This window comes from Heterocephalus glaber, unplaced genomic scaffold, assembly GCF_053883595.1.
Source record: "Heterocephalus glaber isolate CG9 unplaced genomic scaffold, H.glaber_assembly_v1.0 deba00001719, whole genome shotgun sequence".
Taxonomy (NCBI): Eukaryota; Metazoa; Chordata; class Mammalia; order Rodentia; family Bathyergidae; genus Heterocephalus; species Heterocephalus glaber.
Genome location: NW_028258432.1, coordinates 157,143 through 170,682, shown reverse-complemented (window position 1 = coordinate 170,682; position 13,540 = coordinate 157,143). Strand labels below are relative to the sequence as shown.

Here is a 13,540-nt window from a genome sequence, read left to right as displayed (position 1 = left end):
CACTGTTGCCCTGTGCTGACTGTTAAACAGCTCCAGAGTAATGCAAATTGGACTGTTCCACAATCTATATACACATGCCTATATGCATATATTTGCGTGTGTCTAATGTATTCATGTATATTGTACACACATACACACATATTATATATATATAATATATATATATTTAACATCAATATATATTTAGCATCTATATATATTTAGCATCAATATATATATTTAGCTATATATATATATATATGTATATATATATTTAGCATCAAGTAAGGGCAGATGGGACATAGTAGGAGTGTTTGAAAACCATTTTCTTTTGGCTTTATTGCTGGTAGAGTATCTAAACCTGCACTGCACTGTTGGCCTTTCCAGTGGTTGATGTGGTTATGGGTGTCCAGTGCCAGGACCATCTTGTTCTTGGGGGGCCACTTCGGGGCCCTTGTCAAGATGACCCCCACTTCAAGATCCTGATGGATCTCACCTTGGTGCTTTTAGAAGCTTTTCACAGAGACCCTTTCCAAGCTAAATTTTGTCCTCTGGACCGTGCTCAGGTGAGGACTGTCCAGGTGTGTGTGTGGCCAGCGCAGTGGTCCATAGAGGTGAGAGGTTATTGTCACCACTGAAGTGGCGAGATGTCCGCTGGAATTTAGCCACCATAGATGTGATTCTCAGTATGTCTTAGTGGTCACAGTGGGAAGCTGTGCAGTGACCATTACACTTCTGGGTGCAGGTTACAGGCTCTTTCCTCTGCTTGTTCTGTCCTGGCACCACACCGGGCAATTGCTGATTATAAATCCAGTAGGCCAAAGAAATTCCTCAAGTGGCTCTTTCTGTGTGAACAAGGAAATGTGAACCCAAGTGCTATTCTGCTTTGTGGAAGGAGAGTGCCAGTTGGCAGGGATAAACTGTACATGGCTGGTGGCATCTTCTGTCGGGGCTCTGCACTTTCAGATGCCCCCTTTCCATGTCCACGTGGTCCAGAACTATGGCACATCTGGGAATAAACCAACTGCTTCTCATCATCCCATTTAACTGCTGGGGCCTGGGATAAGCACCATTTCAGTCCTATCAAACAGAGGGAAATTACCATTTGTTCTTATACCCTATATGAACATTCATACTTGCTGTCTCCCAGGGTGGAACTGAACAGTGTATGAGGAGTAAGATGGAAATATGACTTGGTTAGACACATGGGAATTGTATACACACACACATATTCTAAGTCCTCTCTTATCTTTATCTTAAATTGATTATGAGGTATGATTAAAAAAATAAAGTAAATGTTTAAATTTTTTTAAATGCTGCAGTAAAAGACACATTGCCTTGAATCCCTTTCAAAATATTTCCATCACTTTGAATACACTCATCCCAGCAACCAGTTTTGTAAGTCCTTTTTCCTAAGTGTGTTTAGTTGCCCTGTTGTGTCTGCCTCCATGTCCTGAATCCATTCAAAACCTTGACCTTTCATGGTCGTTTTGATTTTGGGGAAGAGCCATAAATTACACACTGCCAGATGCAATGAATAACGTGGATGAGGACAGAGCATGTTTTACGAGTCTACCTTTTCATTGGATGCCACTTGGCAGCAACATTCACTGTATTTTTGTGCATTTTTTACCATACCTCATAAAGTCATTCAGGAAAGAGGACTTCCAGAAATGGTTAGGAAACTGGCAGGAATAATGAGATAAATATGTTAGAATTGAGGAGGAGGATTTTAAGGGAAATTCACGGCAATGTGTCTTTTACTATAATAAATTTTATAAAATTTATACCTTGTATAGATGACACCTCAGAGTTAGCTTAGGCTTAAGGATGGCATGCTTGAATCAGGGTGAGACATGCTTTTCCCCTTTTCCAGTGGAGAGGTCCCACCCTCTGGCCCAGCTCCCACAGAACCCTGTGCTCTGTCCCACAGGAGGGTGAGGTATGGTCTTTGCCCAACTGCACCATCTGTGCTTGTGTGACTGGCAAGACGGAGTGTCGCAGGAAGCAGTGTGTGCCCATCAGCAGTTGCCCACAGGTATGTCTGGACAGCGATCCACTTTCTCTTTACCTTAACGTGTTGGGAAACGTCCTGTGTAGCCATCTTCCTGTCATCTTCCTCCTTTCTCCTGTCTCTCCTCATGTGAACGCTTCAGCAAGCTCTTGGTGCAGCTCCCTGACTTCTTCCCAGTTTTTTCAAACGTCTTCGGCTCTGCTTAGATCTGTTTCCCTGGTTGCTTTTGCGACATTTTAACATCCTAACTATCTTTTGCTTTTTCCTCCCTACTCTCCCTTATCAAATCACAGCTTTCATCTCATACACAGAGTGAAGTGTGGCTGCTTACTAACAAATCTCCCAAGAAATTTCTCCTGTGTAGTAGCAGCCCAGGCCCTTTGTGCAAGTTCTCTGTCACCCTGGCCCCAGATGGAAATAGCACCCTTGTGGAAATATCTCCTTTCAAAAACTGTAGTCCAGTGTGTTGAATAAAGCACCCATTATATTCCAAAGCAAGAGTGTCCTTGAATTCACATTAGCAACTTGAAACCTTTCAGGGTTTCATGTATTTTGGGAAAATATAAATCTGTTCAGTGCCTTCCAGGGAATGAGAACAACATATCCATATATTGAAGTCTTGTCCTCTCTTCTCTGTTACAGACAGCTTTTAATTTCATTCACATCTGGTATTATGATAAACAAAAAGTTGCTGTTGAGGTACAAAAAAACAATAGCTGTTGCCATTGTACAACTGAATAAAGGGGTGTGAGAAGGAAGAAACCCTAAGTAGTCTTGGTCTAAAAAGCCTCAGACAGAAAATGGAAAACCTCCTATTAAAGAGAGAGGAGATATAGTAAGTAGACATGAGCATGGGCTGCTTAGAAATATTCATTGGTAAAAGGGGTTCACATCATTCATGTCATCCTCCAGGGGCCTTTGGTGCTAATGAGTCTCTCAGTATGTGTTAGTAATCATGGCTTCCTCTTCCTACAAGACACAAACCGGGGGCTGTGTCAACCCAGTGGTTCAAGCCTCTCACCTCCCTGGGCTTGCTGGAGTGTCCAGCTGGGCTTGGAGCAGAGCAGGGTTGATGATTGTTACTCTACTATTGCTGCAGGGAAGCCAACACTCTTTATGTCACCAGCATCTCATGAGAGGTCCTGTTCATGACCACATTTGGGCCAGGCGAATCCACCCCTCCCCACCAAGCCATTTCCCAGCCCTTCCCTCTGTGCCTTGCCAAGCTTGTTAGCACCTTGACCAAGATCCAGCTACAAGGTTCTGTTCCTAGGCATCTTTCCGGCTGGTACCCCCGCTTCCCACTTCCCATCTCAGAGGCCAGCAGGAAAACTATGGAAGGTGGCTTAGCCTCCCATGAGAATCCTTTGCAAACTCACCTTTCCTCCCCAACATCATCTGGGGGAATTGAAAAAGATGAAATAACATAAAGAACATCTGTATTCCCTGCTCTATCCTTCTTGACTGCCACACAGCTCTTTCCCAGAAGTCTGGGTATCTTGCTGCAAGATTTAATGTTGAATTCCCTGCCTGCACCCGCTGGCAGCTCGGTGGGAACAAAGGAAGGGCTATGAAGGTCCCAGTGGGCACTGGGTAGTATTGTCACAACACTGTCTTCTCGGTGCCACTGACATGTACTGAGGCTTCCCCTGTGGTGCAGGACTGATCACACTTAACTCTGAGATGCCTCGATGTGGATGCTCTGAGTGCCCCTTCTTACACACGGGTTGCATGGTGTCCAGACCTTCACAGCCAATTACAGGAAACTGGGCCCTCTGTCTTCACACCTTGCTCTTGGTTTATTTCCCACCTGATTTCATGACATGACCTGTGCTCCCTTCTTTCCCCAAGAAGGGAGATGTCAGTTTCTGCCTCCATGCGGATGTAGGAAACCAAGGGATGTTGGGTTCTGGATGTGGCATTAAACATCTGTGCTCCATGGGGATACAGAGCCTTGCTCTGTCCTGCTGGGGCCATTGTTCCAGGGGTTGAGATGACTCATATGGCTTTGTCCTCAGCTACTTCCAGTCATGACGGCTTAAAAGAGGCTTCATGCTGGACAGAAACAGATACCAGATCTGTAGGCAATGAGAAGGTCTCCTGATGCCCTCGATCCATGGCATGGTTAAGTGGAGCTGAGTTTGAAGTCTCATTTAAAGTTGCCATGGTCTTCAATGTGTCCTAGCTGATGGAAGAAAACAGAATGAGACCTGGTTCTAGTTGTTTTATACTGCAATTAACCTGCCTTTCAAAGCCAATACAACTGTTTATTTTTAAGATACCCACACCTGTTCTTGATTCCACTGGCCTCAGTAAATGAGCACTGTATGACCTGTATGTCCTTGTCACAGGTTGTAGGTGACCTTTCTGTGGCCTCTTTTCCTTAGTGCCTATAAACAGGGTGAGGCTCCTCCATCTGGAGTGGAGATACATTTAAATGAGATACAGTATGAGGAATGTGTAATGTAGAGCAGAAACTCAATTAATAGATTTTCTTAAAATAAAGGACGACTGAGAATGGAAATCTGCAGTGGAAAGAACACAGCACAAAACCAAGTTTAATTCTAGGTTCCACCTCCCCTGTTACATGACATCAATTTTTCATCTATGAAAAAGGAAATGCTCTGCTGCTAGGGTTCTTGTGATTCCTAATAACAATGGGTGTAATAATCTCTAACATCCATTAACCCTTATTAATATAGTTAACTCCTCAAACTCATGTAACTAACCCAATGTTAGGTGATGTACCCGAGGGATCTACAGGAAGTTTGTGACACAGCACGTGCTCCCTAAATACTCATCTCCTTCCACATTTCTTTTCTCTGTGATTAACCAATGAGCCAGAGATGAGACAGAGCTATCCTCTGGGCCCTGAGAATGTGCATCCTCTTCTAAAGGTCATGAGGTAAAAAACATGGAAAGATGTGCAGTGAGGGAAAATTGCACTGAATTTCAAAAAATTTAATAGAAATCACTTAGCATTTCAGAGGGCTCAGCCCTGGTGGCTCTGACTACATCCCAATGACTTCAAATGGGTAAGGTGCCACTTTTTGAAAGAAGGACACTGATGGAACCTGATCCACAGCACAGCTGTATCCACAGGATGCATGAGACCTCAGCCTGCATTGCAGTTTACTGTTTAGATTCCTCCCACAAAGACAGAAGGAAGACCTTGACCGTCAGACTGGCAGGCTAGCAGGCCGTGCCCACTGTATGTGTCCCCTGCATATTTCTGAAGGGACTCTCCATCTTCCCTCCACGCCACATGAGAAACTTCACACCAGCGAGTCCTGTAGGCCTCAAACTTCTCAGAGGATAGAAACAGCAAGGCCTTTGGAATGAACTGGCCTGGGCTCATAGCCCAATAGGTGAAACCTTTCTTTACCATCAACAGCACCTTCTGGGTGCTGAGTTCAAACATAGCTTGGCCTGATTTCCTTGATTTATCTGGTATTAGATTTGAAAAAAGAGCTTTGTCTTCAGCAGACCCTGTTTGTAGAATTAACTTTTTGTTTTTCTCCTGATTAGGGTAAAATTCTCAACAGAAAAGGATGCTGCCCCATTTGCACTGAGAGTAAGTTCATTGTTTTGAATATGTGCTGTTTTGAATATGTCCTCTTTTTGAACATGCCAGTTCAGGGAGTCCAGGTGGTTGAGTATCAGGCTGTTCCATCTCATTTCCCTTTGGGGTTGCTTTAGGTGATCGGGAAGTCTGTATTTGAGAGTTGTTTATGTGTTTTCTCATTTCAACGGGGTGGGTGGGCAGGGCGGGGGGTGGGGTCGTGTGCTCCTGGCATCTGCATGGCTCACCTCCTCACCACTGGGTGCACCGATACAGTGGCCCGGAAGTCTTCTTCTTGGTGCTGGTGGTGGCTCTGCTCCTCGGCTCTGGGAGCAGTGCTGCAGTGCTCTGGAAGGCTCCTCCTGGGCACTGGGGGTGGTTCTGCTCCTCAGCACTGCAGGCAGTGGCAAGGCAGCCCAGAAGGTACACCTCCTAGATGCTGGGGGCAGCTCTGCTCCTCTGTTCTGGGGGCAGTGGTACGGTGGCTTGGAAAGCTTCTCCTTGGTGCTGGGGGCAGCTCTGCTCCTCGGCACTGGGGGCGATGGTACCCCACATGTTGAAATATACAACTTTTATGTTTTAAGAATCAAAAATTATTGAGGAAGTTGGGAGCAAAGCCAAGTTTCATTATTAGTTTACCCATTATGAGTTGGCCTTTCCATATCTGGAGGACTAGTGACTTCTCAGAAAGGAGAGGTAAGGAAAAGAAAGAAAAACAAAGACTAGAGTGATGGACGTGATGCGATAGAATACAGCCAGATCTGCAGCAGCTGTGTTAAACTGCACGTGTGAAACACGTGGTGGAGCCCTGGCCTCCTCCATTGTCACAAGAGGCAGCTGGCACAGGCAAAAGCCACTCAGCTGTAGGGACATCAGGAGGCCACTAAGTCTGCACCTACATCTGACAGGTCAGAGCTGGAGGTGCTCAGACATGTGGTTTTCTATCCAAATCTAAATTATACCATCAGATGATGATTTCCCAACTTTGTTCTTTCCATGTGTTTATGCTCTCTTCTCTCCAGCAGCCTTGCTGTAGTACTCATTGTTTTTGGCTGGCTTCATCTGCTCAGAGTCAGTTCAGAGATAGGATGGCTTCCAGTTCTTATAAGGAGTGTCCAGCTTTTCGTAACATAGTCAGGTAGAGTTTTTTATGATGTCCTTTAGCTATGTGCTCCAGACCTCCTACTTTGAAATTCTTTTTGCCCTTTTATCCAAGATCCAGAACAAATGTTTGGGCTCATTTTCCCATCTTCTGTCAATTATGAAAATTCTTCTGCTATTTTTTTTTAGAGTAGACCGAGTTCATAAAACAAGCCTCATATTTTCTAAAACCAGAAAAATTACTTTTTATTAAAACACAAATGCACATGTGCGCGCGCGCGCACACACACACACACACACACACACACACACACACACTACTCCTTCATATTGCTCCAGGGTTTTTTTTTTTGAAAAAAGAATAGAAACATTTTAAGTAATACACAAAGTATGAAAGGTATATATATTATGGGGTACTTTGCAAAGTTTAATGTGTGTCTATATTGCAATGTTCAAATCTGGTTAAACATACTCTGGGATTTTCAGCCTCAGTCTTTGGGCAGATGACTCTTTTTGGTGGGACTGTCTTTGAATGGCCTGCCTTAGACAATACGAGAGTCCAGCATCCTTGGACTGTACCCACTAACTGCCAGTAACAGCCCTTTTCCAAGGTTCTAACAACCCAAAAATGCCTCTTGTGGGACAAAATCTCCCCTATTTGAGAAGCTCAGGGCCCCACACAGGGGACATAGCCTGGGTGAAGGGAGAGCTGAACAGCTGTGGAGCTGGAGCAGTAACTCACTGTCAGTACTGCTATTGAGAAACAGCCAGAGAGCACCTTGACATTGTTCGCTGTAGTGAGAAGGCAAAAATCAGAGCCCCTGGCTTTGCTTGAATATATTTTTGCATTTAATTACCCAGCCCTAGAGAGAGTTATAAAGATATTGGTATAACTTAATGGATTAAAAGTCACAGGTTTTTCTTTCATTGCCCAGAAGCTAGAAATAAATTTGCACCCCATCTCAGATGGTGTGCAGTGTTGAATACAAAGCTTGCCTCTGATTTCACTTGTACTTTCATACTTTCATGTTTTGAATTGCTCAGTTCGTGTGTTTGTGAGCACCTTTCAATTCTTTCTTGAAGGAGGTAAGACTACATGAATACAGAAAGGAAATAGGTTGATTACAGAGCTCAAATATCCCCAAACTCCTTTTGAGTCTGAATATTTGTTGAATTAATGTTGCATTTTTTCCAGAGGGGTGACATTGTGTTGTGTTTCTAAACTCCTGCAGAACGCCTTCCTGCCTGCGTCAGTCTTAGTCTTGGTTGTTTAGTCACAAAGAAGAAGCTTGAATATGTAGAATCTTTCTTTGGGCACCCTCACAGTAGTCAGTGATGACAGTTACTCACAATCCTGTGGGTGGGGAGTCGTAATTGAATGAAATTGCAGGCTTGGTCTGTAGGGCTCTGAGGGATTCTATCAAGATGAGGGGGAAAATCTTAAAACCAGACCTGCAGAGAGTAATGAAGAGTATTGCTGTTTTTGGATAGCTTGGGGCTACTCTCCTTCCAATAGAAAAGAAGTAAATTTGACTTGGATGATTTGTTTAAAGTGCAGTATTTGAAGTGAGCTAAACAACCTTAATAGAGATTTTGTCAAGCACTATTTCTAGCCATGGCATGAAGTGCATTCTGGAGTGCAGTCCAGGCTGGCCATGAGCTAGGGGCTAGGAGGGCCACTTGCTGTGAGGGGAAAGTGCTGGGTTTATATGAAATGTTGTTTTTGTGTGTGTTGGCAAACAGTACATGGAATCTTGATGTGGCCTCAGTGTTTGTTTTCAGACCTGGAAATAATACTTAGCATCAGAATTTTCACTGGTAAGAGAGGTATGTGAGAGTGTGTGTGTGTGTGTGTGTGTGTGTCTGTGTGTGTGTGTGTGTGTGTGTATGAGACTGTGTATGGAGAAAGAGGAATGATGGTGAGGGAGAGAGAGAGATGGAGAGGTTGATTATTCAGTATGAGAAAGTTTCCCCTCTTAATCATCTACAAAACCAGATACAGCCCAGATGTAGACAGCTGTTTCCAGGTGTCATGGACTGGTATACTGTGGCTATGTCTGTGCTACCTGCATGCAACCTAACTCTGAGGATCCCGACTTAAGGGAAAGCTTTTCACAGCACAGGTCTGCTTCAGGACAGGGACACTGAGCACAGATGCAAATTTAATTGCAGTAACATCAAGGGCTCCTCATCCCACAGTAACAGAAAATACTACATTTCAACAGCCTCTCAGGGCTCAAAGAGGCTTACAGTGATTTTGGGCTGGTCTTACTTAAGGACCTGTAATGCCTGCAGGTGTCTGCAATTACACAGAGTCACTTTCAGAGGAGAAATAAATTGACATTTTCACTAACTGCCCTGGAAAGCCATAATAAAACTGTGAGCTTGGGGTCTATGTTATGAGAAATATCCACTGATAGAGGACCTGCAAATTAACAGTTCTGTATTTGAACAAGATTTACAGCTTCAAACACTGCAAGCAACTCTAGGTCCCTTTATAAATTAATTTTATTGGTACATTGTAGATATACATAATGATGATTATAGGCCATTTGTACCTGTGCACAATATATCTTGATTCTTCTTTTTTCCCCAATCCGCTCCATTCCACTCCTCTTTTCCTCTTTATTTACAGAAGCTTTCTTTTCATTTTTGCCTTCTATTATTTTTCTTTCCCTTCCTTCCTTTCCTTTTTCCCCCTCCCTAGTTCCCCTTTCTATTTCAATATTTTCCTATTTCTCACTACCTATTATACATTTTGGTCCTTATTGACACTTTCTGGTTTCTCACACCAGAGAAACATTTTTTCATATATTTATTTGCTATTTGTATTTCTTCATCTAAGAAGTGTATTCATTTCAGATGCCCATTTTTGGACTGGGTCTTTAAATTTGGGGTTTCTGATTTTTTTGAGTTCATTATATATTCCAGATATTAGTCCCTTGTCTGAGGAATATTTGGTAAAATTTTCCCCCATTTTAAGGGTTATCTCTTCACTCCCTTGGTGGTTTCTTTTGCTGTGCAAAAACTTTTTAGTATGATTAGATCCTGTTGTTGATTATTTATGGTATTTCCTGTGTGATCAGGGTTTTGTTGCCTTCAAGAGTTTTACCTATTGTATCTTCCAGCAGACTAAATGTTTCTGTTTCAGTACTTAGATGTTTGATTCATTTCAATTTTAGTTTAGTGCATGGTGAGAGGCATGGGTCTAGATTTAACTTTCAACATGTAGTAAGCCAATTTCTCCAGTACCACTTATTAATGAGGCTATCATTCTTCCAGTGAGGGTGTTTGACCCTTTTGTAAGTTATAAGGTAGCTGAGTACATTTGTAGTCATTTCTGCATCTTCTACTGTGTTCTATTGATCCTCAGGTCATTTTTTTTTAAATTTTCCCCAGGATCATACTATTTTTATCATGGTACCTTTGTAGTATAACTTCAAGTCAGGGGTTGTGATGCCCCAGGCCTTGCCTTTGTTTCCCCAAATTACTTTTGCTAGTCTCTTTTGGTCCAATTGAATTTTAAGATAGTTTTCTCTAATTCTGTGAGGTATGCTATTGGTATTTTGATCAGGATTGCAAAAAAACTGTATAACAATTTTGGAAATATGGCCATTTTCACTGTATTATGTCTTCCTACTCAAGAAAAAGGGATATCTTTCCTTTTTCTAATATCCTCTTTGATGTTGTTTCTTAGATTACTGTAGTTTTCAATGTAAAGATCTTTTACTTCCTTGTTAGATGGATTCCTAAGTTTATTTTTATGCTATTGTGGGAGGTAGTGTTTCCCTAATTTTTCTCTCAGGGAGTTTGTTATTTTTGTACTGTAATGCTATTGATTTTTGAATATGAATTTGTATCCAGCTACTTGACTGAATTTGGTTATTAAGTCTAGAAGACTTTTGGTGGAGTTCTTGGGGTCTTCTATATAGAGTATCATGTCATCTGCAAATAATGACAATTTGACTTCTTCATTTCCTATCTTTATTCCTCTTATTTCTTTCTCTTGTCTAATTGCTCTGGCTAATGTTTCCACAAGTATATTGAGTAGAACTGATGAAAGTACATATTCCTTGTCTTGTTCTTGATTTTTGAGTGAAAGCTTTCAGTTTTTGACCATTGAGTTTGATATTGGCTATTGGTTTGTCTTAGATGGCTTTTATCAGATTGAGATAAAAGACCATCTATTCCAATTTTATGTAGTTTTGACTGTATGCTGGACTTTTAACATGAATTGGTACTTGACTTTGTCAATGCTTTTTCTGCATCTATTGAGATGATCATGTGGTTTTTGTCCTTGGTTTTGTTAATATGTTGTATTACATTTATTGATTTCCATTTTTTTTGCCCATATCTTATTGAGAATTTTTGCATGTATGTTTATTACTGAGATTGGGCTGTAGTTCTTTTTTTTGTTCCATCTTTCTGTGGTGTTGGTGTCAGGGCAATGCTTGCTTTCAGAAATAAATTTGGGACTATTGCTCTCCTTTCAATTTCATTAAAAAGTTTGAGGAGTAGTGCTATTAGATCTCCTCTAACATTCTTGTAGAATTCAACAATGAATCTGGCAGAACCTGGATTTTTCTTTGTTGTAGGTTTTAAATTGTATCTTCAATTCCATTGAATAATATTGTGCTATTTAGAATTTTTATATGTTCTTAAATCAGATTTGGTAATTTATATGTATCTAGGAATCTGTCCATTTCTTCCGTGTTTTCCATTTTATCAGTATACACGTTCTGAATGTAGGTATTAATGATCTGGATATGTGCAGGATTTGTTGTGATTTTTACCCTTTTTATTCCTAATTACATGGATTTGAGTCTTTTTTTCTTTTTTTTATAAGATTGGCTAAGGGTTTATCAACTTTAATCTTTCAAAGAATCAACTCTTCAATTCATTGATTCTTTATATTGTTTTCTTACTCTCAATTACTTTAATTTTGGCTTTAATCTTCATAGTTTCCTCCTTTGTGTGAGCTTAGGGCTTGACTTGCTCTTCTTTTCATAGGAGGTTGAGGTTCAAGATTAGGTTGTTTATTTGAGATCACTCTGTTTTTCTGATGTGGGAATTCACTGTAAATTTCCCTCTTATGACTGCTTCCATTATGTCCCATAAGTTTTGATATGTTGTATTGGCTTTATTGTTTAATTGTAGAAATTAGTATATGCTCACTTATCTGTATGTCAAATTCTTCCATGCTTGGGAAGTTTTCAGCCACTACTTCTATGAAAAGGATTTTTATGTCATTTCACTATCACCTGCTTTTGCAATGATTCCAATCAATCTTATGTTATTCTTCTTTGCATCATCTAGCAGCTGTTGGATTGATTTTTCCTAGTCCCTTGGTATTTTTAAGAAATCTTTCTTTTCATGATTGATAACTGCAAACCTGTTCTAGATCTGATATTCTCTCTTCACATTTGTTGATTGAGCTGTACATACTTTAAATAAAATTTTTAATTTCCTAGATGTCTCTTTGAATCTGTTTCTTTTTTTTGGTAAATTCTTTTATTGGTACATTGTAGGTATACAACACAATTACATTTCTCATTGGGAATTATACCTTTACATCTTCATTTTTATTTTTCCCCATTCCTAGCCCTCCCTTCACCCCCTCCACCCTTCCCTATTTACAAAGACTTTATTTCCATTTTTTCCATTTCTCATCATTTGTCCTTTCCCTTCTTTCCTTTCCCCTGCCCCTCCAACTACCCCTACCCCTTTGGACCTTTTCTTCCTATTTTGCATTATTGATTATTTGTTCTAATCATTGGTACATTTTAGGTATACAATATAATGACATTCATCATTGGAAATTTGCACCTTTACATAGTCTCTCTTAGTTCTTATCTTTCACCTTTGCCCAGCCCTCCCTTCAACCCCTCCATTCCTCCCTATTTACAAAGATTTTGTTCCTATTTTTCCATTTTCTCATATTAATCCCATTCCCTTCTATCCTTTCCCCTAGCCCCCCCACTTCCTTCCCTTTTGCCCCTTTTCTTCCTATTTCACATTACCTATTATACATTTAGTCCTTATTTACACTTTCAGTTTCTCACACCAGAGAAACTATTCGGTATTTACACATGTGTGTCCTATTTATTTCACTTAAGAGTATTGCCTCAATGTGCATCCACTTAGCTATAAATGTCTCTAATTTCTCATTTTTTATGGTTGAGTAGTACTCCATTTTATAAAAAAACCCACATTTTCTTTATCCAGTCTCCAGTTGATGGGCATTTGGGCTGTTTCCAAGTTTTAGCTATTACAAACTGGGCTGCTATGAACATGGGTGCACATATATCACTGTGGTATGATTCTTTTAATTCTTTGGGGAAGATCCCCAGCAGTAGAATAGAGGGGTCAAATGGAACTTCCAGTCCTAGTTCTTTGAGGTATCTCCATACTGATTTCCACAGTGGTTGCACCAGTCTACACTCCCACCAGCAGTGGAGCAGGGTTCCTCTTTCCCCACAGCCCCGCCAGCGTTTGTTATTGGTTGATTTCATGATAGCAGCCATTCTTTCTGGAGTGAAGTGGAATCTCAGCATTGTTTTCATTTGCATCTCTTGAATTAACAGTGATGTTGAACATTTTTTCATGTATTTATTTGCTATCTCTACTTCTTTGTCTGAGAAATGTCTGTTCATTTCAGATGCCCATTTTTGGATTAGGTCTTTAAATTTGGTAGGTCTGATCTTTTTAAGATCTTTATAGATTCGAGATAGTATACCTTTGTCTGAGGAAGAGCAGGTGAAGGTTTTTTCCCACATTGTGGGTTGTCCCTTCACACTGCTGGTGGTTTCTCTTGATGTGCAGAAGCCTTTTAATAAGAAGAGATCCCACTTGTTGATTGTTTGTGCTAGTTTACAGGTAACTGA

The 13,540-nt window shown here is 40.9% G+C and overlaps 1 protein-coding gene across 16 annotated transcripts in view; it reads left to right on the top strand.

Annotated features, from left to right (window-relative positions):
* LOC101717569 (BMP-binding endothelial regulator protein) overlaps positions 1-13,540 on the top strand; it is a 321,597-nt gene that overhangs the window by 160,896 nt on the left and 147,161 nt on the right. For 14 of the 16 annotated variants that reach the window (XR_015446606.1, XR_015446605.1, XM_087199424.1 and 11 more), the window contains 2 exons: positions 1,913-2,017; positions 5,522-5,567. Coding sequence is in view for 14 of the 16 variants with exons in the window: in XM_087199424.1 (XP_087055550.1) it covers positions 1,913-2,017; positions 5,522-5,567 (151 nt within the window). In the remaining 2 variants the exon portion in view is untranslated. The remainder of the gene's footprint in view (positions 1-1,912; positions 2,018-5,521; positions 5,568-13,540) is intronic. The other 2 variants (XM_021236401.2, XM_087199427.1) reach the window with 1 other exon arrangement.